Source organism: Camelina sativa, chromosome 19 (assembly GCF_030686135.1).
Source record: "Camelina sativa cultivar CO46 ecotype springtype chromosome 19, ASM3068613v1".
NCBI lineage: Eukaryota > Viridiplantae > Streptophyta > Magnoliopsida > Brassicales > Brassicaceae > Camelina > Camelina sativa.
Window position 1 is genome coordinate 9351434 of NC_141898.1, and position 21827 is coordinate 9373260.

A 21827-nucleotide genomic window follows, 5' to 3' on the forward strand; every position below is an offset into this window, starting at 1 on the left:
AGTTTTTAAAGGAATATTCATTTAACAGTTGTAACGAATCAAGGAAGTAATTATATTTTGCGTATATTACAAATATCAAATCTTAACTTCTTAGTGAAAAATCTAAATCTAAATAATTTGACTATAAATATATTCAGAACTTTCTATTGAAATATTATACTAAAAGAAGACATCTTTAATTCGTTACACAAAATGATGGCTATCCCCCTTTCATACACTCCCTTGAAAGATCTTAAACCATACAAAAATGCTTGGCGTATTCAAGTTAAAATTCTCCACAGTTGGAGAATGAATACAGCTAAAGTTGGTGAATCAATCGAACTGATTCTGGCTGACGAAACTGTATGTATTTTAAATAGTATAGATTTAATATTCTTTTACTAATACAATAATATCAATTCATTCTAATAGTGTTTTTTTTAGGGTGACAAAATAGGAGCTTCTGTCAGAAAGGATCATATCAACAAGTTTGAAGCTGAATTGGTTCCTGGAACTTGGAAAGTTATATCAACTTTTGGTTTGAATCTCTGTCCAGGCTACTTGCGTCCTTCTCTTATAAAGTATAAGATCAGTACCATATATGGTACCACAATTTTTCCTTCTGATAATGTATCTGATGATCACTACCTATCATTCACATCGTTTGATAGTATACTTGCTGGAAATCTTGACAAAAATCTGCTGCTAGGTAATTTAGAAATACATATATATTGTTACTACTTTAGAAGGATGAATTTATTAACCGTTGTATTATCTATATTTACAGACGTTATTGGTCAAGTAGTCAGTTCTAGAGGGATAGAAGAAATCACAAGTCGTAACAACATTACCAGGAAGAAAATTGAGTTTGAGATAAGAGACACTGAGTAATATTATAAATCTATTGATAAATATTTAGATGTCAATGCTTATACGTTAAACTATTTTAATATAATCTATGTTTGTTCATATTGTTAGTATAGGGATAATCGATTATCATGTACTCTATCGGAAACCTACGCTGAAGCTTTAGATCGTGCTATCAATGAGTCAAGTGATGGTATGGTTATGTGTTTCCTACGCTTTGTTAAACAAAACTGCTTCAAAGGTAACAATACGAAACATATTTTAATATTTAATTTGTTAATACCATAAGTATTTTTAAAATAGTTTTGACTACTGTATCATATTTATATTTGATTTCAGAAAAACGATACATTGAGAATGCTTTCAATTCTTCGATCTTGATGATCAATCCTCAGCTACCAGAGATGGAGGCTTTTCAGAACATGTATATTCAAAGAGAGTTGAAATTATTAACATAAGTATGTTTCATTATTATTTACTATATCTCTTTTTTTTATAGTCTTCCTGCTGATCAATTGGCTTTAACCATCACCAATTCTGGTGGAAAGAGAGTTTATAATCCGTCTGGTAGCAAGAGTGGTAATGACTTCCCTTTGCAAATGATCGCTGATGTACTTGCTGAAATAGAGGTAATTTACATTTATTTATACTCTTAACAATATATTAATGTGGTACAAGCTTAAGGATGTTATATTATTTCGATAGGTAGGAAAATGTAGAATCGCATGTACTATATCAGCAATCGATACAGATTGGGGTTGGTTCTATATTAGCTGTCAAAAGTGTAATAAGAAGGTTGATAAAGAGGACCTGACAATTAAATTGGAAGATGTCAAGAAACCAAGCAAACCAAGGTGGAGGTATGAAACCTGTAACGAGTGGGCCACATTGATTGAACCTAAGTAAGTCTTATAATTTAGCTAAAATGTAAGCTACTTTGAAAAAAAGAATATTTGTTTGGTTGACCTATTCGATGATTTATTCCTCTTTAGGTACAAATTACATGTCCACGTTTGGGATAAGAGTGGTGAAACCAAAGTTTTCCTGTTTGATAGTTGGGCATCAAAAATCGTGGGTGTTTCCGCAGCTGAAATACTAAATGGTTCATTTGAAGAGGTAGTTTTTTAATAGTAAAGATACATGTTTTAACAAAATATAGAATATGCAGATCATGGATCCTACTCTGATCCCTGATCAGATTAAGGCTGTCTGTGGGAAGACATTTCAATTTCTGATATGTATTGCTCGGGACAATCTTGCTAGTACTAATGATAGTTACAAGGTTGCTAATGTCTGGGAAGACAATAAATTCATGGAAATTGGCAATAAAGCATCAGAAAATACAATTGACCAAATTAGTCTCACCCATTTTGAACAGGTTTCTATTTGAAATTGTATTTATAATTCTTGATATATCTATACTATTAATGCATACCTCTAATGTATATACTACTTTACATGCAGGCATCATTAATGATTACTAATGGCACTGAGCAATATGAAACTGATCATTCTTCCAGTTCAACTCCTTCGTCAAAGCGCAAAACAGAATTGACTGACCCTAACATTGATCAATCATCTACAAGTAAGAAACAATGTTCCAATTTCTCTACTGATTTCACCGAAGATAAAGGAGATTATCCTACCAAGGATTTGAATGAAGTCATTAGCTGTGAAGATGTTGATCAAGGAAAACATAGTCCTACTCCATGTTTGGTTTCCAAATATTTGGTCAATTTTCATTTGAACAATAAAAAGCATTTTTAAATGCTTAATTTTAAACTTTCTTGGTTATTTATTTCGTTCAGTTTTCTCTATAACATTGCTTTGTTATCAATAAATCACTATGGTATTTTTTAAATAATGTGATTGATTTGTTCTCAACTGAATTTTAAGAAGTTAAGATTTTACTGCTTGAATATAGTAAAATCAGGATCTTATTCTACAGAGACAATGATGATGATTTAGACTTCTAAGAACCATAGTTTTCAATGGAGTATATGATGATGAAGTATACTTTAAAGTATCAGCAGTTTCATCATGTATCTATAAAAGTAAAAGATAATTTGTACTGAATCATATTTTTATTTTAAGTAATTTAAATCGTTGAAATAATTTATGGTACATGCGATTATTAAAAACTTTGATTCAAGCAGACTGTATAATTGAATATAGTACATTATCAATATTAATTAAACAATTATGCATTATAGTTTCGATTTTATAATTTAATTACATTTTGAAATTTAACCAATGCATGGATGGATTCAAGTAAAAAAATAAGCATTTACATATTGTCAAAGTCTTTGCTTTGATTCTATAAATTTCGAATTGACATTACGAAAAAGACATATATTGTAAACGTAACTTCCAATCACTTTTCATATTCCTCTTTTCTAGATATATCCAAGAAAAAACATTTACTATAATCTTCCTATATAATTATTATAAAACTATTCTAACCTCTCACCTTTTATCTTCTTTCTTCTATCTAGAAAATAACAAGAAAAAAGCAAAAAAATGGTTGCATACATAGAGGATTTGAATCCATCAACAGATCGGTTAAGTATTGCTGTTAAAGTATTGAGGCTGTGGATACCCCAAATCATTATAATGCAGCCTACCTACATATGTTTGACCTTGGTTGATGAGAAGGTAAAAACCCATTTATATTTATTAAAACCTCTATGTATAAGTTTTTAAAATGAATTTTATCCATCATCTTATTAAAATTTAAATCTCAAATTTGTTTTTACTTATATTTTAGGGAAAAAGAATTGAAGCTAAACTTGGAAGTCAGCTTTACTTTGCTTAGTTCATAGACGTGTTGCAAGAAGGACAATGGTTTCTTCTTTACAATTTCCAAGTTATTGAAAATCAGCATACTTACAGGAGCTGTAACAATAATAATGAAATATTGATCACAATCCAAACTCGCATCACTCCAATCCCTCCTAGATGTCCAGACAACTTTCTTCATCTAACAGATGCACTATCACTTGAAAATGCTACAGAGGATGAGACAAATTGTTGTGTTGGTAAATTTACTCAAATCTTACTCTTTAACTTACAGGTTTTATAAAACAATATTTTTTTTAATAAATTCATCAACATAACTACCTTTTTGATTTTTTGCTCTTTTCAAATAATTTTCAGATTTTTGTGGAATGGTGGTAAGAGTCAAGCTACGTCGAAAAATTCTTTTTCTAGATAATGAAAATGGATTCAATGGTCTGAAAGATGTTCTTGCCTTTACTGTAATTGACATCAAGTAAGTAAATTGTTTTTAAATTTCTAAAGGAAGTACTATCTCATTTTTAATTTTTTTACCAATGAAAATAATTCATAAATATTTAGACTCAAGTTGTGAATTTGTTATTTTTTTACTGTAAAGTGGCGAACAGATTGAATGTATTGCCGTGGGTGATACATGTTTGGAATTTGTTGAAAAATGGGAACAAATTGTTGCAAGTCTTTTGTATGCAAGTGAACCAGTAGTGTGTCTGCTTATGTTTTGGAGAATCTCTGTCTTTGAAGGTATTAACAAATACATAACCATTTGTTTTAGATAACCCAAGAGATGAAAATAAATATTTTTAACTTGAGTAGTTTTTTTTTTAGGTGTTCGTTGTCTAATGTCTCAATTAAGATGTTCTAAACTTATAGGTAACGAAACAAGATCGTTCACTACAGATCCGGCACTGTAAGTTCATAAAATTTGTATACTATGACAGATTTTTAATATGGAATCATTACTATAAGAGGTTTCAACTATTATGTTGCTTTATCTTTCGCAGTCTTTGTTTTCATGATACATCAGAAGATGAAGATTATAACGGATCAGAAGAAGATGAAAGTGATTATAATTAATCGATGAAACATTAAGATTTGCTACCTTACTGCTGTGTTCGTTAAAAACTTTCATTTCCTTCTTATTATAATAAGTTCTGTTGTTAGTTGTTGTAATCTTGAATCTTTAGTTGCGGTTATATTATTAAAGCAACTTTTATCGAATCTTAAATTTCAGTTAAAATATAACTTTTTGGTTACTTTCGACAGAGTATCTTTCATGAATGATAGATGCATGCCATTTTAAATTGAACAGCATTGACTAAAACTAATGCATGTCATTTATAAAACAGTAAGATTTTGATTCCCATTATTTTACTTTGTTGTTTTCCCTACCTAAATTTATTAAATAAAGTTATGATATTCAAAGATGGTAAACGAATATTGACCCAAGATATCTTTTTGACTCGCAGTCTTTGTTTTCATGATACATCAGAAGATGAAGATTATAACGGATCAGAAGAAGATGAAGATTATAACTGATCAGAAGAAGATGAAAGTGATTCTAATTAATCGATGTAACCTTAAGATTTGCTACCTTACTGCTGTGTTTGTTAAAAACTTTCATTTCCTTCTTATTATAATAAGTTCTGCTGTTAGTTGTTGTAATCTTGAACCTTTAATTGCGATTATATTATTAAAGCAACTTTTATCGAATCTTAAATTTCAGTTAAAATATAACTTTTTAACAAATTTATGTTTGCAATTTTTTTTGGTTACTTTCGACAGAGTATCTTTCATGAATGACAGATGCATGCCATTTTAAATTGAACAGCATTGACTAAAACCAATGCATGCCATTTATAAAACAGTAAGATTTTGATTCCCATTGTTTTACTTTGTTGTTTACCCTACCTAAATTTATTAAATAAAGTTATGATATTCAAAGATGGTAAACGAATATTGACCCAAGATATCAGAGAATAAATCCGGTAATAAAATATTTTCCAATATTATTATTTACTCTTAATTACCAAAACGTCGTAACGATTCGTAAACAACGTATATTGTCTATAAAAGAAAGCAATATATCACATTTCAGAAGGTACCTTCTACTCTTCCAAGGATTCTTCACGAAAAAAAAAAATCAAAAACAGCAATCACACAAAATGGTCGCATATGATAGAGTTAAGGATCTTCATTCATGGAGATCCGGTTCGAAGATTCAAGTGAAGGTCTTGAGGAAATGGAGGAAGGAGTCTGAGGAAGGTTCCACAATTCATCTAATCATTTGTGATGTCTTCGTAAGTATCTATACATGATCTCCGTAAAATCAATTATGTTTGAGATAAATACAATTTATTTGTTCACTAATTGTTATTTTTTTTGGATATAGGGTAAAAAAATTGAAACAACAATTACTCCGGATCTGTTCGAAATTTTCAACAATCAAATTGCTGAAAATGATTGGAAGATTGTTTCCAATTTCTCTGTCTGTTACAATGATAGACGTCTGAAGCACAGTCAAAGTGATCACAAGCTTATCTTCATCAATGACACCATCGTGGAAAATTCAGTAGTGATTTCCAACAATCACTTCTTTGCTTTCGAAACTATTGACAGAGTTTATGATGGATATCATGCTTATTTGTACCTTCATTTCAGATAATAGCATGATATCTTAATAATAATCTAAGAACAATATTTTCGTTTTCTATTAGACATCATGGGTGAAGTGGTCAATGTCGAACCAATTATCCATGCACATGATCCAAATGTGGAGGTTCCATATGAGATTATGAGGATCTTACGGTTTACTCTAAGAGATTTGAGGTAAGTTAACATTTTCACTAAAATCCTATGTCAGTTATATATCAAGCAATTTTTAACTTTAATATATATTGAAAGTATGTTTGATTGTTTCATAGTGGTATGGAGATAAACTGTGTGGCATATAATGAGACAGCCACCTTTTTTAGCAACAATTGGTTAGCAACAGGATGTTACCATGTTGTTGCAGTCTTGCAGTTTTGGCATGCCAAATACCCAAGTTCCGGTAATTAAATTTTACCTTATATAATTGTTATTCTACATTGTTAACAAGAGTAATATTAATTAGTATCCTAGACCAGTCGAATGTATATACCACAAGTTCTATAGTTATTGAACTGTATTATATCTTTGGTATTAGTAGGTCAAAGAATTGAACTGTACTCTACCCCATTGGTATCAAGGATTCGTTTTAATCCACCAGTTGCAGAAGTCCAAGATTTCAAGATTAGGTGAGTTGATCATTTTCAATTATGATATATATTACAGGCTTGAGAACAACCAAGATGCTGAAGATGGCGGAAGTGATTGAGAGATTGTTTTTTTTTTATCTTTAATACAATAAGAAAACTAAGTCTGTCCTTTTATTTAATTTTGTTAAGATTTGAATTTAAGTTATAACTGTAAGATTTTTATAAACATAACAAGTTTTGTGCTAAAACAAATTTACGCGAAGGGACTCTTTCAATTCTCTTCTCTTCCAAAATATCAGTAACATTCCAAACACATTTCATGTAAAAAAAAAACCTACTTGGAATCTCTCCAAAACCAAAACAAATTTCATAAGACAAAATGGTTATCACAAGAATAGCTGATCTCAGTCCTGGAAGGACCGATTGGAGGATCATCGCTAAGGTATTGAGTACTTGGAAGACACCTGATTTTTTTCGAAAAAAGGGTCACGCTCTTGGTTGATAAAGAGGTAAATCTCAAGTATCTATATTCGTTTTATCCATTTTATAGCCAAAATGTCTGTTTGATTGCATGAAACGTGACTCTTAGATAATTTTCATTTTGGACATGCAAGGGTCATACTATTGAAGCAACTTTAATCCACGATCCGCGACTGAAAAATGTTCCAAGATATATCTATGACGGTGAATGGTATTGGATTGATAAATTTAAGGTCATCCATCCAACTCTCAGAGAGAGAAACACAAGACATCCTTATCAGATCAGAATTGTCGAGGAAACTGAGATGATTATAAAAGCAGATGAGGGGGAGGGTGACTTTTATTGCTTCAAAGACTTTTTAGACATTAAAAATGGCAGATCGTTAGACGGTTCATCTTTTGGTAAGTCCATTCACTTTACCAAATTTCTAATTCGTTTGCTCTCTTCATATTTACATATATTAATTTTAATATATATATATTTTTTTATTGCAACATAGATGTATGTGGATGTATAATTGATGTTAAGCATAAACCAAATGATGGTAGGGCCAACGGTTATGATGAAGTACTCTTTACTCTCCTCAATGGCAGGTACTAATTTTGGTTTAAACTTTGGTCAATGTGTTGTTACATTTCCATATGTTCTTTTTGATTTTTACTGAATCATTTGGAATTATCAGATTTAGAAAGTAAGAAAATAATAACCTTAGTTATATTTTTAAATATAACTAGGAATGACACGCTCAGGTGTTGTGCAAAAAGATTATATGCTGAGTATTTAATGTATTATTGGAGATTAAAAGGATGCCACCTGACATACAAAACCGAGCCAGTGTTTTGTGTTTTACGTTTTTGGAATATAGGTGTTATTGGAGGTATGTATTGATCTTAGACTTTATTGTACTAAATTATATGATCAAATTTAATAGAACATTTCTACTATCATAGGGAAACCATGCATTGTCAATCGCAATGGCTCATCAATGATCTTCATAAAACCAAACATTGTTGGCTTGGAAAATCACAAAACAAATTAAGTTTAAAACGCAAATATTTATAATATTTGCTCTTTATATGTTCAGCTCTAAGATAAATTGTTCATATATTCAGCTCTGAATTCGCGGCGTCGTATTACATAAGGAACTTGATGGGACATGATGATGAAGCCACTGGAACAATTGCATAAGGATATCAAGCATAAAGTTGTTTCTTATAAGTGAAACATATGCATCTATCTTTTTATGTATTAAACTCTAAGTGTTGTTGGACCATGTTTTTTTGTTTTGTTGTACTCGGATTTTGACGTCTATTTTCATAATTATGTTTGGTATGTTTTTATAATCTATACAATCTCAATCCCGGACACCTTTTACTGTATATAAGGAAATGCATATATGCATTACACTTTTTATTTTCCACAATTGATTATAAAATTGAACATTCATATTAATCTACTAATTTAAAATATGATAGGTGAATTATATCTAACAAACTAAATTAGGAATAAATATATTTTTAATTACTATTGTAATTAAACGCAATCACAACAACTAACAAAATTATCCTTCTTCATCTCATTCTATGCAAACTGGGTTTTTAGACCTTCTTCTATTCAGAGTTTGTCTAAACATACACTTAAATCATTGAATATGAAACGGATGAAAGATGAATGTGAGAACAAAACTCATAAACCTCCACATTTTTCAAACTTAGAGAAGAAATCTCGGATAACTTCATCTTCTGAAAAGGAAAATCCACCACAGCCATTTCTTGGATCTAAAAATACAGTCCCTATGAAATCTGCACTTCGTCGAGTGTTGAAAGATATTACAAATATCACTGAAAGTAATAAAATTGTTGGCAAATCTACACAGCAGTGAGAGTGGAGGTCAACATGTGAGAAAAATGGGGGGAAAATGCTTTAACACTATCCACCTCAAGAAAAAAACTCTATGGTATGTAACTCTTTACTATATATATATATATTGTACATAATAATCTAATAACATCAATTCAAAGCATTTCTTATTTTTGTCAGAACCTGTTGATGCATCTCCTAAAAATATTGGATCTAATAATACAGTCCCTTTCACGGCTGTATTCGGTCGACTGTTGAAGGATTTAACAAAAATAAGTCACAGTAATACAAGTGTTATCAAATCTACATAGCGGTCACAAAGGAGGTCAACATATGAAAATAGTAGCAGAATCAATACATTAACACCATCGAGTTCAAGAAAAATCCTACTTGGTATGTACCTCTTAATTATAAATTATAGAAAATTATTTAACTCCATTAATCCATAGTATTACTTATGTTGCTAAGGTTCTGGATATGCATCTCCTACCAATATAGACTTTGCAGATTATGCTACACCTAATGTATGCATTTCTCCAATCCGGCGATTGTCGTCTCTTACAAATAAATCAAGGATCAATCCATATACAAAAGGTTCTATTTACCTATATTCATATCATATTTTTTATATATTGCATACTTTATAAATTAGTTCTAATACACATATTTTTTAAAATATATATATATATACAGGCAATGGATCAAATTTGTCAGAAATCATTGACACTCCAAGCAGAGATTCTGTAAATACTACTCAAGCAGGCAATATGAATAAAGGAGTTACCTTGAATGTCTTTACTCAAAATACAACTCATTCGTTGCTACCAAGTGTCATAGATCCAAGTGACGACATCAGTAAAAAACAACAAACTAGATTCGGTAAACAATGTTATTTCCAATTATTTTGTGTATTTAGTAATCTATTCTATTCAAAATCTCGAAAAAGTGTTTATTTTACTAACCCCATATTTTTAAAACCAGACAAATTAAGTGTTTTTTCATCTTATCCTTCTGAGGATAACAATACTATCAGTAAATTCAGAGATTTGGATAACACATCTGATCAAGAAGATAACTCAAAACTTGAGGATTTTGTTAGCGGTATAGTTCTTATTGTCTCTACTTATTTACACTCAATACTTATTCAATTCATTATATATATCTAAATAATGTTGTTTGTCAGATGATTCGGAAGCTGAATATGAACAACAAGTCTTTGATTGTATTAGTCAAGAAGATGAACCTGATGAACCATCTGATGTTAATGATTCTGACTCTGATTCAGACCCGATTTCACAAACTATTGAAGATAAACAGAAAGAAGCTAAATGCCGTTATGAGTTCCTAAACCTTTTTGATGAGGCTTTTGAAAAGGTGTTTGGTAAACCTAAATCAACTGTCAAGGACAATATAAATTGCACGGATAAACAGAAGACGAAGAACCCAAAAGACGGTATAGTTAGCACAATTTTTAATTTTGCCTAAATCGGATAGTGAGTTTCGAACATATTTAATTAACAGATTTCTTGATAAATTCAGCTTATGATGATGACGGTGATCCTATCCACACATGTAAGGATTGTGGTGCTATTTTCTGGTATGGTGAAAGATTAAATAGGAGGAAGAATACAAAAACACCAATATACAGTGGATGCTGCATGCATGGACAAATTCAACTACCGACGTTGAAAGAATCTCCAGCTTTGCTTTTGTGGTTATTAACATCTGATGATGACTTAGCCCAACATTTCAGAGAAAATATCAGAGCTTATAACATGATATTTTCATTTACCTCTATCGGAGGTAAAGTCGATCGTTCAGTAAAGAAAGGTCGAGGTCCTTCTATGTTTTCTCTACAAGGCGAAAATTATCATCTAATGGGTTCTTTGAAACCCAAACCTGGCGACTATCCAAAGTTTCAACAGTTATATATTGTTGATACTGGAAATGAAGTAGAAAACCGAATGAATATAATGAGGTAAATCTAAAACCAAAATTTTGTTTTTCAGATAATTTTCCAATTTATTCAATTTACACTATTTGATCCTTTCTTATTCTAATTCTATTTTCAGTAAAGGTAAAGATGATGAGAATCCATTCGAAAAGAGAAAGTTCAAAGAGGAAATTGTTGAAAAACTACAAAAGATGTTGAATGAGATAAATCCTTACGTTCAACATTTTCGTTATGCAAGAGATCGGTTTGCTTTGGAAAAAGAAAAAGCAAATTTCCATATGTAAATCGTCTCTACACGTGAGAAAGATGGCACCAAATATAACTTGCCTACTGCTTCTGAAGTTGATGCATTGATACCTGGAGATTTCAATGACGAAATGAATAAGCGTGATATAGTGGTTGAGATGCAATCTGGTAATTTGAAAAGAATTCATGAGTGTCATATATCTTATCTTGCTCTGCAATATCCTCTTTTATTCCCACTCGGTGAAGATGGATACACATTGGGTTAAAAAAGGATCAAAGAAGAAGAAGCGAAAGGATATAAGTATGAGGCAGTGGTACGCGTATAGGCTACAGGAAAGGAAAGATGAGAAACATATATTATTCCGGTCTAAGCGCTTATTTCAACAGTTCTTGGTTGATACGTATACTATGATTGAGTCTAATCGTCTCCGGTACCTAAAAAAACCAGAAGAAATTAAGGAGTTCAAACATAGAGGAGGTTCAGCAAGCAGCAGATGATGGAGAAACTGATCTCACAAATCATGGTAACAGAGTTGTTATTCCACCTTCTTTCACCGGTGGACCAAGTTATATGAGGCAAACTTATTTGGATGCTATGTGTACATGTAAACATTTCGGGTTCCCAGACCTTTTTATAACCTTCACTTGCAATGCGACGTAGCCAGAAATCACTAGATTCGTCAACCAGAGAAATTTGAAAGCTGATGATCGGCCTGACATCATTTGCAGGGTTTTTAAGATGAAACTAGAGAAATTTATGGATGATCTAACTAAGAAACATATTTTGGGAAAAAACAGTTTCAGGTAAATCTCTTTGACTAACATTTTACATTTTACATTTTTAAGTTTTTATTTATATGTTTCTCATATTCACTTAAATTAATTGACATATTCTATTTTGCAGCTATTTATCAGATTGAGTTTCAGAAAAGAGGTCTTCCTCATGCTCATATTATTGTTTGGATGGATAAAAAAACATAAGTTCCCAACAGCCGATCATATCGACAAGATAATTTGTGCTGAAATTCCAGATAAAGAGAAAGATCCAGAACTCTACGAAGTTGTCAAAGAATATATGATTCATGGTCCCTGTGGAGGTGCGAATATTAACTCTCCGTGTATGGTTGGAGTAAAATGTTCAAAGTTCTATCCTAAGGAGTTTGTTGATACAACAAACTTAGACAGAGATGGATATCCTAATTACAGGAGGAGGGATGATGGCCGTTTTGTAGAGAAGAATGGTTTCAAGTGCGACAATACATATGTCGTCCCATACAACAGAAAACTTTCTCTAAAGTACCGTGCTCACATTAACTTAGAATGGTATAACCAAACTGGATCTGTCAAGTACTTATTTAAGTATGTGCACAAAGGTCAAGATCGTGTTACTTTGTCTGTTGAGGTCGATCAAGAAGAGGATGAAACAGAGTATCCTTCAGACGCTGTCAATAATAAAGAGACAAATAAAAAGGATGATGTTCAAGATTTCTTTGACTGCAGGTTTATCTATATTAGTTATCAGTTTACATTAAAAAAAATAAGTAGAAGATGTTTATTTCGTTAAATAGCAGAATGAGATGAATTTTACATTTTGCAGATATTTTTCCGCATGTGAAGCTTTCTGGAGGACGAATCAGTATCCTATACACTATAGAACAACACCTGTCATCAAACTTACATTTCATGAGGAAGGGAAGCAACCTATTTTCTACAGAGATGGCGAAAAGCCAAATACCGTATCAAATCGTCCAACTCTTGATCACACGATGTTTACCGCTTGGTTTGAGTTGTGTCTAAGGGATGAGGAAGCAAGAAAGCTTACATATGAACAGATTCCAAATAAATTAATCTATGATAAAGAGGAGAAAGAGTTTCGTCGGAGAGGTAGAAAAGGATTTGCTATTGGGCGAATCAATTATGTGCCACATAATTTAGAAGATTCCTACCATCTTTGAATTCTCATCAACAGCAACAAAGGCCCTACCAGTTTCAACGACATCAAAACTGTCAAAGGTGTTGTTTATAAAACCTATAAAGAGGCATGCTTTGCTCTAGGTTTGCTAGATGATGACAAAGAGTATATTGAAGGCATAAAGGAAGCTAATTTTTGGTGTTCATCAAAGTTTTGTCGTAGACTTTTTGTGATAATGCTTATATCTGAAAGTTTAACTTCTCCTAAAACTGTATGGGAAGATACATGGAAAATCCTATCAGAAGATATTGAGAGAAAAGAAAAACAGAGGAGACAACGTCCAAGTATACTTTTACTTCTATAGCTTAATGTAATTTTATTATATACCATTTATTAAATATATAATTAAATAATTTAATTTCTCTAATCATATCACTAATATTTTTTTTTCGGTAGACTTTTGTTTGTGAGAACTGGAAAAACAGAAATTGCTACTAAGAGAGTTACAGAAGCTATTGAAAAGAAATGGATGTTCACTGAAAAAATACAACCTTATGCCACACATATCACTTGAAGATGTAACATTGCCTAATCAGTTGATAATGGATGAACTCAACTACAACCGTGAGGATTTAGCAAAGAAACATGTTGGTTGGAAAAAGATGCTAACAGAAGAATAAAAGAAGATCTATGATGAGATAATGGAAGCTGTTATAAACGACAAAGGTGGTGTCTTTTTTTTATATGGATTTAGAGGAACAGGGAAAACATTTTTGTGGAAAGTATTGTCTGCAACAATAAGATCAAACGGTCATATTGTTCTCAATTTAGCATCTAGCGGTATTGCATCACTACTGCTGGAAGGAGGAAGAACAGCTCACTCTAGGTTTGCCCTTCCTTTAAACCCAAATGAAACTTCTACTTGCAACATGTCACGGAGCTCAGAACCTGGTGCGTTGGTTAAAGAAGCAAAGTTAATCATATGGGATGAAGCTCCAATGATGAGTAAATACTGCTTTGAGACATTAGATAGAAGCTTGAAAGATATTATGAGGAATAAAGAAGACAAATTGTTTGGAGGAAAAGTTGTCCTTTTTGGAGGTTATTTCAGACAAATTCTTCTAGTTATTGTTGGCGCAGGAAGGGAAGCGATTGTCAATGCATCATTAAACTCTTCATACTTACGGAATCAGTGCAAAGTTTTAAGACTGACAAAGAACATGAGGTTGTTTCAAGACATTGGTAAACAAGAGGCCAGCGAGATAGAAGAGTTTTCAAAATGGATACTGGCAGTTGGAGAAGGAAAAATTAATGAGCCTAATGATGGTGTGTGTGAAATAGATATCCTACAAGAGTTACTTATTCCAGAGGGTTCATCTCCGTTAGAGTCAATCATTGAAGCTGTTTACGGAAAGAACTTTGCCACCCAAAAGGATCCTAAATTTTTCCAACAACGAGCTATTCTTTGCCCTACCAATGAAGATGTCAATTCTAACAATGATGTCATGTTATCAAGCCTAAATGGTTAGTTCATCTTTAATCGTCCTTTATTTATTTTTAGTAATCCTTCATACATAATTCATCGTATTCATTTATTTTGGTTTTGTTTTTTTTTTTTGTCTTTTCAGCTGAAGAAAGAATTTATCTAAGTTCTGATTCAATTGGCCCTCAAGATAAACGTGCCCTGAAAACTAAGGTTTAGTCACCATATTTCCTTAATACCATTAAGGTTTCGGGTATACTTTATCATCGGCTACGTTTGAAAATAGGTTGTCCAATTATGTTGATGAGAAATATTGATCCGCATGGTGGTTTAATGAATGGTACAAGACTGCAGATCACCCAAATGGCAGATCATGTTTTACAAGCTCGGATTTTAACTGGTACGCGAGTTGGTAAGATAGTTCTCATACCTAGGATGTTGATATCACCATCAGATGCTAGGTTGCCTTTCAAAATGCGTCGAAGACAGTTCCCAGTGTCAGCTGCTTTTGCAATGACTATCAATAAGAGTCAAGGACAATCTCTAGAAAATGTTGATATATACTTGCCTAGACCCGTTTTCTCACATGGTCAGTTATATGTAGCAATATCAAGGGTTAAATCAAAGTCTGGATTGAAGATGTTGATAACAGATAGTGAGGGAAAACCTCAAACAAAGACAAGCAATGTTTTCTTTAAAGAATTTTTCAAAAATCTTCATTAGGAAATGGAATGGTAATTACTTTCTATATTTTTCGTATATTATAATTTCTTTTCGATATTAAATATTTAGAAACACAAATAATTATTATTGCTTTTAATGTATCTTAGAACACAAACCAAAAAAACTATAGTCCAATATTGTTGTGTGCTTAATCTCTTACGAACCTACAATCCTATATTGTGGAAGATATATCCTCTTACATAGCTACTATTCAATATTGTTGTGTGTCTGATTCCGTAAGAAGCTATATTATGCAAAGTAAGTACTCAATCAAAAGACTGAATTACTGTATAACCACAAATATAAAAATAAACACTATATAAACTTGGAAAATAAGTATAGATACCTAACTCAGACAAGAAAAAGGAAAATTAAACAAACAAATAACTAAAAACAAATATAACCCCATGTTGTAGCACGGGTTATCCCCTTGTATAAATTTGTTTTAGTGGAATGTGTGTGTGTTCGTGAGCTTAGCTTAGTGTATCAGGTGAATAATAATTTGGACGAGATTAGAAATTTGGAAGAAGATGGAGAATGATATACTGAAGAGTGAAGCGATTAAAAATCAAATCAAGAATAGGTTAAAAATATTCGTCCTTAAGTGCCCAAGGCGGCTACATTCCTTAAAATCATGTGAAGAAGTAGGTCGATGATCCATCTTACTTTGTTTAAAGGGAGATTTACATTGAGACATAGAAAGTGTGTTCATTTGACACACTTTCTGTTTCCTCATCATATCCCCTAAAAATCTAAACATGAAGCCGTTCATTATATCCTATACTAAACCTCAAACTCTAAACCCTAAACCCTAAACCTCTAAACCCTAAACTCTGAACCATCAATCTTAAACCCTAAATCCTAACTTTATATCCTAAACCGTAAAGTCTAAACCATAAAGCCTAAATCCTAAACTTTAGACCTTAACTTTAGATCATAAACCATAATCATAAATTTAATTTCATAGTAATTTTAACAAATGTAGCCAAATCTGAAGATCTTTTACTAGAAAACATGAAATTGAACTATCTGTTGGTACCATAATCCGTCACCTTGAGTTATGGGCTAGGGCCTAGGCCCAATGGGTAATAAGAGGCAAGGCCTTGACTAGGTCGGCTCATTGTTCATTTTCCAAGGACGTGAAGTGAAAAGGAAGAGCGAAGTAACCTCGGAGCTCGGAGGAGCGGTCAAAGATTCCCTCGGATACATTGAATAAAGGGCGAAAATTACAGACTAAATTGATGGAATTAAATGTAATTGAATTGTATAAAAGTAAGGAGGGGGAGAATGTAAAGGGGACCGAAAAACTTTCATTTGGCAATAAGAATACATTTTTCACTCCGCAAATTACAATTGATCTTTACTCTGCTTGGAACTAGAATGGTGGTAAGCGCCCCCGCTCTCAATTCACTCCGGAACTAAGGTTAGACTTCAGTTCTCACATTTGGCGCTAGAAAGAGGGGGAATATCACCTGTACTCTTGCTAGTTCTGACTACACCTCCGGGTCCACGTCGTACAAACGTCGTTATGGCTACTGATTCTTCCAACTAGGTAACACTAGAAACTATCCATAAGCTTTTGCAGGATTTGTCAGAGAAGTCCGACCGTTAGCAAGCAGCCTCCGCTGCTTTATCGGAGCGTTTTGACAACCTGGAAGGGCAGGTCTCTACCCGCAATGTCATTAGGAACAATAACACTGCCAGTCTCCACTCAAGGAGTAGTGAAAATGGTGGAGTTCACGGTCTTTGAAGGTTGTAGCTTCAACATACCGTCAGTGCGTCAAGTTCCCAACCCCACAAGGAGTTCGTGAAATTTAAAGAAGCCAAAGAACGGAGAGAAGTTGCTATCTAGCGAGTCACAAGCTTTTGGTTTAATAGCAACCACAGCTTGAGGTCACAAAGAATCCAGTGCGGAAGCAGCTCAAAGGTGACCTCACTAAGTCTATTTTTATTAATGATAAGTTTCCAAACCACGAAATCAAGATCGGAGCTGGATTTGGAAGCAAGCTCTGAGACAAGCTGATCTCCTTCTTGAAGGAGAATATGTCCACTTTCGCGTGGTCCGTTGACGAAATGCCCGGAATCAGTTTGGAGGTCATCTCACATGAGTTGAATGTGGATCCGACGTTCAGGCCGGTAAAGCATAAGCAAAGCAAACTCGGCCCCGAGCGAGCTCAAATTGTCAACAAGGAAGTAGATCGCTTACTGAATGCAGGTTAGATCCGCGAAGTAAATGGCTCGCAAACACGGTGGTTATAAAAAAGAAAAATGGAAAATCACGAGTTTGCGTTGACTTTACCGATCTGAATAAGGCGTGCCCTAAGGAAAGTTTTCCACTTCCGCACATCAACAGGCTATTCGAGTCCACTTCGGGACACGACCTGATGTCCTTTATGGATGCTTTCTCTGGTTACAACCAAATCCTCATGAACCCGGAAGATCAGGAAAAGACCGCATTCATTACGGACCGCAGGACTTATTGTTACAAAGTCATGTCATTCGGATTGAAAAACGCCGGAGCAACCTACCAGCGTCTTGTGAATCGGATGTTCGAGCAACAGCTCGGAAAAACCATGGACGTCTATATTGACGAAATGCTGGTAAAGTCCGTGGAAGCCAGCTCACACCTTACGGACTTGAAAGTTTGCTCCGACATCCTGAATCAGTTCGGGATGAAGCTTAACCCCACAAAGTGCACTTTCGCAGTCCCATCAGGAGAGTTATTAGGTTACATCGTCACAGATCATTGGATCAAAGCAAACCCGAGACAAATAAATGCCTTCTTATCCATGAGTTCCCCAAGAACATTACGAGAAGTGCAGCGTCTTAACGGACGGGTCGCAGCTCTCAATCGTTTCATCTCCCGATCAACGGAAAAATGCCTCCCATTTTACCAGCTGTTGAAAAAGGGGGGGGGGGAAACTTCGTGTGGGATGCGAAGTGCGAGGAAGGGTTTACTGAGCTGAAAGCATACTTATCTCAACCTCCGGTCTTGGCTAAATTTTAATAAGGAGAACCACTTTTCCTCTATGTAGCTGTCTCGGACAGCGCAGTGAGTGGAGTGTTAGTTCGCGAAGAAAGGGGGGAGCAAAAGCCAATTTTCTATGTCAGTAAGTCCTTTACAGGGGCAGAAACTAGGTATCCCATGATAGAGAAGTTGGCCCTAGTAGTAGTTACTTCGGCAAGGAAACTACGGCCTTACTTTCAGTCCCACTCGACCGTAATCCTAACGACACAACCACTTCGGACGGTACTACACAGTCCGAGCCAGTCTGGAAGATTAGCTAAGTGGTCATTTGAGATTAGTGAATATGACATCGAATTCCGAACTCGAACTTGTGCTAAAGCACAACTGTTGGCAGATTTCCTTATAGAACTCCCACTCGCCAGTTCAGTTGAAGATAACATCGAGGTCCCATGGACGTTGTAAGTGGACGGTGCATCTTCTAGGACAGGTGCAGGGATTGGGGTTCGCCTCACCTCCCCTACAGGCGAAGTGATCGAGCAGTCGTTTCGCTTTGCATTCGGTGCTCCAAACAACGAAGCTGAATACGAGTCTCTTCTCGCTGGCCTACGCCTCGCAGTGGGGATTGGTGTACGAAAGCTTCGGGCTTTTTTTGATTCACAGTTTGTCACTAACCAGTTTTTGGGAGAGTACGAGACAAAAGATGGACGCATGGAAGCTTACCTAGCGGTAGCTCGGGAGTTAACAACTAAGTTTCACAATTTCGAAATCACCAAGATTCCACGCAACTACAAGAGTTATCCCAGTGCTAGCATCGACTTCGAACCCCGCAACTACAAGAGTTATCCCAGTGGGAGTCATCGAATTTCCAAGCATACGTCTAGAGAGTTCGCATGTGGTAACCCGGGTAATGAAGAAAAAATTAGCCGCCAAAGAGGTGGTTCGCAAGGCGATTTCAGACTCCCCACCACGGGTGGACTCAGCTCCCGTCACGCCTACTCCAGACATTATTCACCCACCTATGGTCAAACAAGACTCAAACCGAACTCCGGAACCATCTAGCCCACTAACCATTGACCGAGCTGTTCTCCCACACACACCTTCGAGCAATACAGACACCAACAATTGGGGGGCAGGAGACTGGCAAAGCCCGATCTGGGCTTACTTGCAAAAAGGGGAACTCCCAGTTGACAAGTGGGCAGCTCGAAAACTCAAAATTGTCAATGCATGGTATTGCATCTACAGCAGAGTACTCATACGCCGAAGTGTAGCTGGTCCTTATCCAATGTGTATCGCTGGTGAGGAGCCTACGGCATTAATACGAGCCAATGGAAATCACTCCGGAGGGCGGACTCTGGCCTTCAAAATCAATAGACAAGGGTATTTCTGGCCTACTATGGTCGCCGACTGCGAGGAATATTCTCGAACCTGCAAAAAGTGTCAAAAGCATGCTCTGTCAATCCATCAGCCTACCGAACTCCTGTCTTCGGTGTCTGCACCTTACCCGTTCATGAGGTGGTCGATGGATATCATTGGCCCTTTACATCGGGGACCGGGAGGAGTTCAGTACGTACTAGCTCTTACTGATTATTTTTCCGAATGGGTGGAAGCAGCGGCCTATGCGAAAGTGAAAGCATAATCTACCGGTACAGCGTTCCTCATGAAATAGTCACAAACAATGGCCCGCAGTTCATCTCCTCGCAGTTCGAAGGCTTCTGTGCGAAATGGAAAATACGACTCAGTAAGTTAACTCCTCGTTACCCACAAGGTAATGGGCAAACCGAGGCAATGAACAAAGACATATTAGCTAACTTAAAGAGACGGCTCGACTCTCGTAAACGGTGCTGGCCGGACGAACTGCAAAGCGTACTTTGGGCAATCCGAATAACACCTCGCCGGGCCACTAACGAAACACCTTTTTCCTTGGTATATGGAATCGATGTTGTAGTCCCAGCTGACATAGAAGTACCCGGAGTTTGTTCCACACTAAATCCACTTCGGGCTATGGAGAATGAGAAATTTTTAAGGGATACCCTCGATATCATAAATGAGCGTCGGGATCGAGCTTTAGTTCGGATGCAGAATTACTAGAATGCCGTTGCCCGCTATTATAACTCCAAGATCCAAAGCAGGCCTTTGGCAGTTGGCGATCTAGTCCTTCGGAAGGTCCACGAAAACACCAAAGAGAACAATGCAGGAAAATGGGGAATCAATTGGGAGGGTCCATACAAGATCACCTGCGAAGTCCGGAATGGCGTTTATCGACTGGAAGATTCAAATGGGAAACTCGTGCCGAGGTCCTGGAACTCTTTACATCTCAAACGTTTTTACATTTAGTTCGATTTAAACTTTGTATCGAACTACGATTGGCTTGATCCCGAAAGGGTACGTAGGCAGCCCACTTCGGGTCCAGCTATCCGCATTTAATAAAACTAAAAGTTTTCTGTAAACTTTTTGCGTTACTAAAAACCGAAGTTTCACTTCGTTAAAATTTAAATACTTAAGTCTCACTTCGTAAAAAAAAACCGGATTCTTACTTCGTAACTTTAAACCGAAGTCTCACTTCGTAACAAAAAACCGGAGTCTTACTTCGTAACTTTAAACCGAAGTCTCACTTCGTAACTTTAAACCGAAGTCTCACTTCGTAACTTTAAACCGAAGTCTCACTTCGTAACTTTAAACCGAAGTCTTACTTCGTATCTTTAAACGGAAGTCTCACTTCGTGTCGATGAGCCAAAGTCTCATTTTGTAACCTCAAACTGAAGTTTCACTTCATGCCTTTGAGCCGAAGTCTCACTTCGTAAATCTAAACCAGATCTCGTACAAAAATTGTGATCAGTGTTGATTTCGCAAATACGGCTTGGAAATTGTCAAACTTCAAACATAAGTCTTACTTCGTGTTAACTTTTACACAACTTAATTTCCTATCGGCTCTAAGTCAGTTTTTACGACTCTTCGTCAGAGATTGTTTCGCTAAGTTTATTCGATGAAATACTTCACTTCGTAAACCCTAGCGAGCAGTAATTTGAATTTTGCGACTATCAAAAGTTATTCTTTCTAAGCAATAGCGAAACAGGCAGTATATGGCAAAAATAATCAACTAATAAAATAAATAATATTATGGGAGGGTCACTAAAACCAAAAACTCCCGAACCGAGTCAAAAGCAAGACAACAAAAAAGGGGGGGCGCATGGGGCCAGAACAACCCCAACCAAAAAACAAAAAAAAAGACAGGAATTCATGAAGTAGAAGGAATATCAGGGCCCGAACTGTGATTCACAGCGCCCGCGGTCAACTCCTCGGGAATGTCAGGAAAAAGCTCGGA

General features: G+C 35.0%; 4 protein-coding genes across 4 annotated transcripts; all 4 read left to right on the plus strand.

Annotated features, from left to right (window-relative positions):
- The first annotated feature begins 195 nt into the window (after window positions 1-195).
- On the plus strand, window positions 196-4716 carry LOC147920350 (replication protein A 70 kDa DNA-binding subunit B-like). Its single transcript, XM_087501030.1, has 15 exons — window positions 196-342; window positions 424-688; window positions 767-866; window positions 963-1087; window positions 1186-1270; window positions 1346-1475; window positions 1552-1748; window positions 1839-1962; window positions 2006-2224; window positions 2311-2557; window positions 3834-3884; window positions 4003-4117; window positions 4241-4383; window positions 4513-4549; window positions 4644-4716. The coding sequence occupies exons 1-15, from the start codon at window positions 196-198 to the stop codon at window positions 4714-4716; spliced, it is 2058 nt and encodes a 685-aa protein (XP_087357156.1).
- A 1088-nt stretch (window positions 4717-5804) lies between these two features.
- LOC147920351 (uncharacterized) lies at window positions 5805-6304 on the plus strand. Its single transcript, XM_087501031.1, has 2 exons — window positions 5805-5939; window positions 6032-6304. Exons 1-2 carry the CDS (start codon window positions 5805-5807, stop codon window positions 6302-6304), a joined length of 408 nt encoding a protein of 135 aa, XP_087357157.1.
- Window positions 6305-9010: 2706 nt separating this feature from the next.
- LOC147920352 (uncharacterized) lies at window positions 9011-14011 on the plus strand. Its single transcript, XM_087501032.1, has 9 exons — window positions 9011-9206; window positions 10403-10672; window positions 10759-11197; window positions 11292-11417; window positions 12149-12223; window positions 12335-12919; window positions 13017-13199; window positions 13389-13602; window positions 13817-14011. The coding sequence occupies exons 1-9, from the start codon at window positions 9011-9013 to the stop codon at window positions 14009-14011; spliced, it is 2283 nt and encodes a 760-aa protein (XP_087357158.1).
- A 21-nt stretch (window positions 14012-14032) lies between these two features.
- On the plus strand, window positions 14033-15537 carry LOC104767638 (uncharacterized). Its single transcript, XM_087501033.1, has 3 exons — window positions 14033-14855; window positions 14960-15010; window positions 15101-15537. Exons 1-3 carry the CDS (start codon window positions 14033-14035, stop codon window positions 15535-15537), a joined length of 1311 nt encoding a protein of 436 aa, XP_087357159.1.
- The last annotated feature ends 6290 nt before the right edge of the window (window positions 15538-21827 follow it).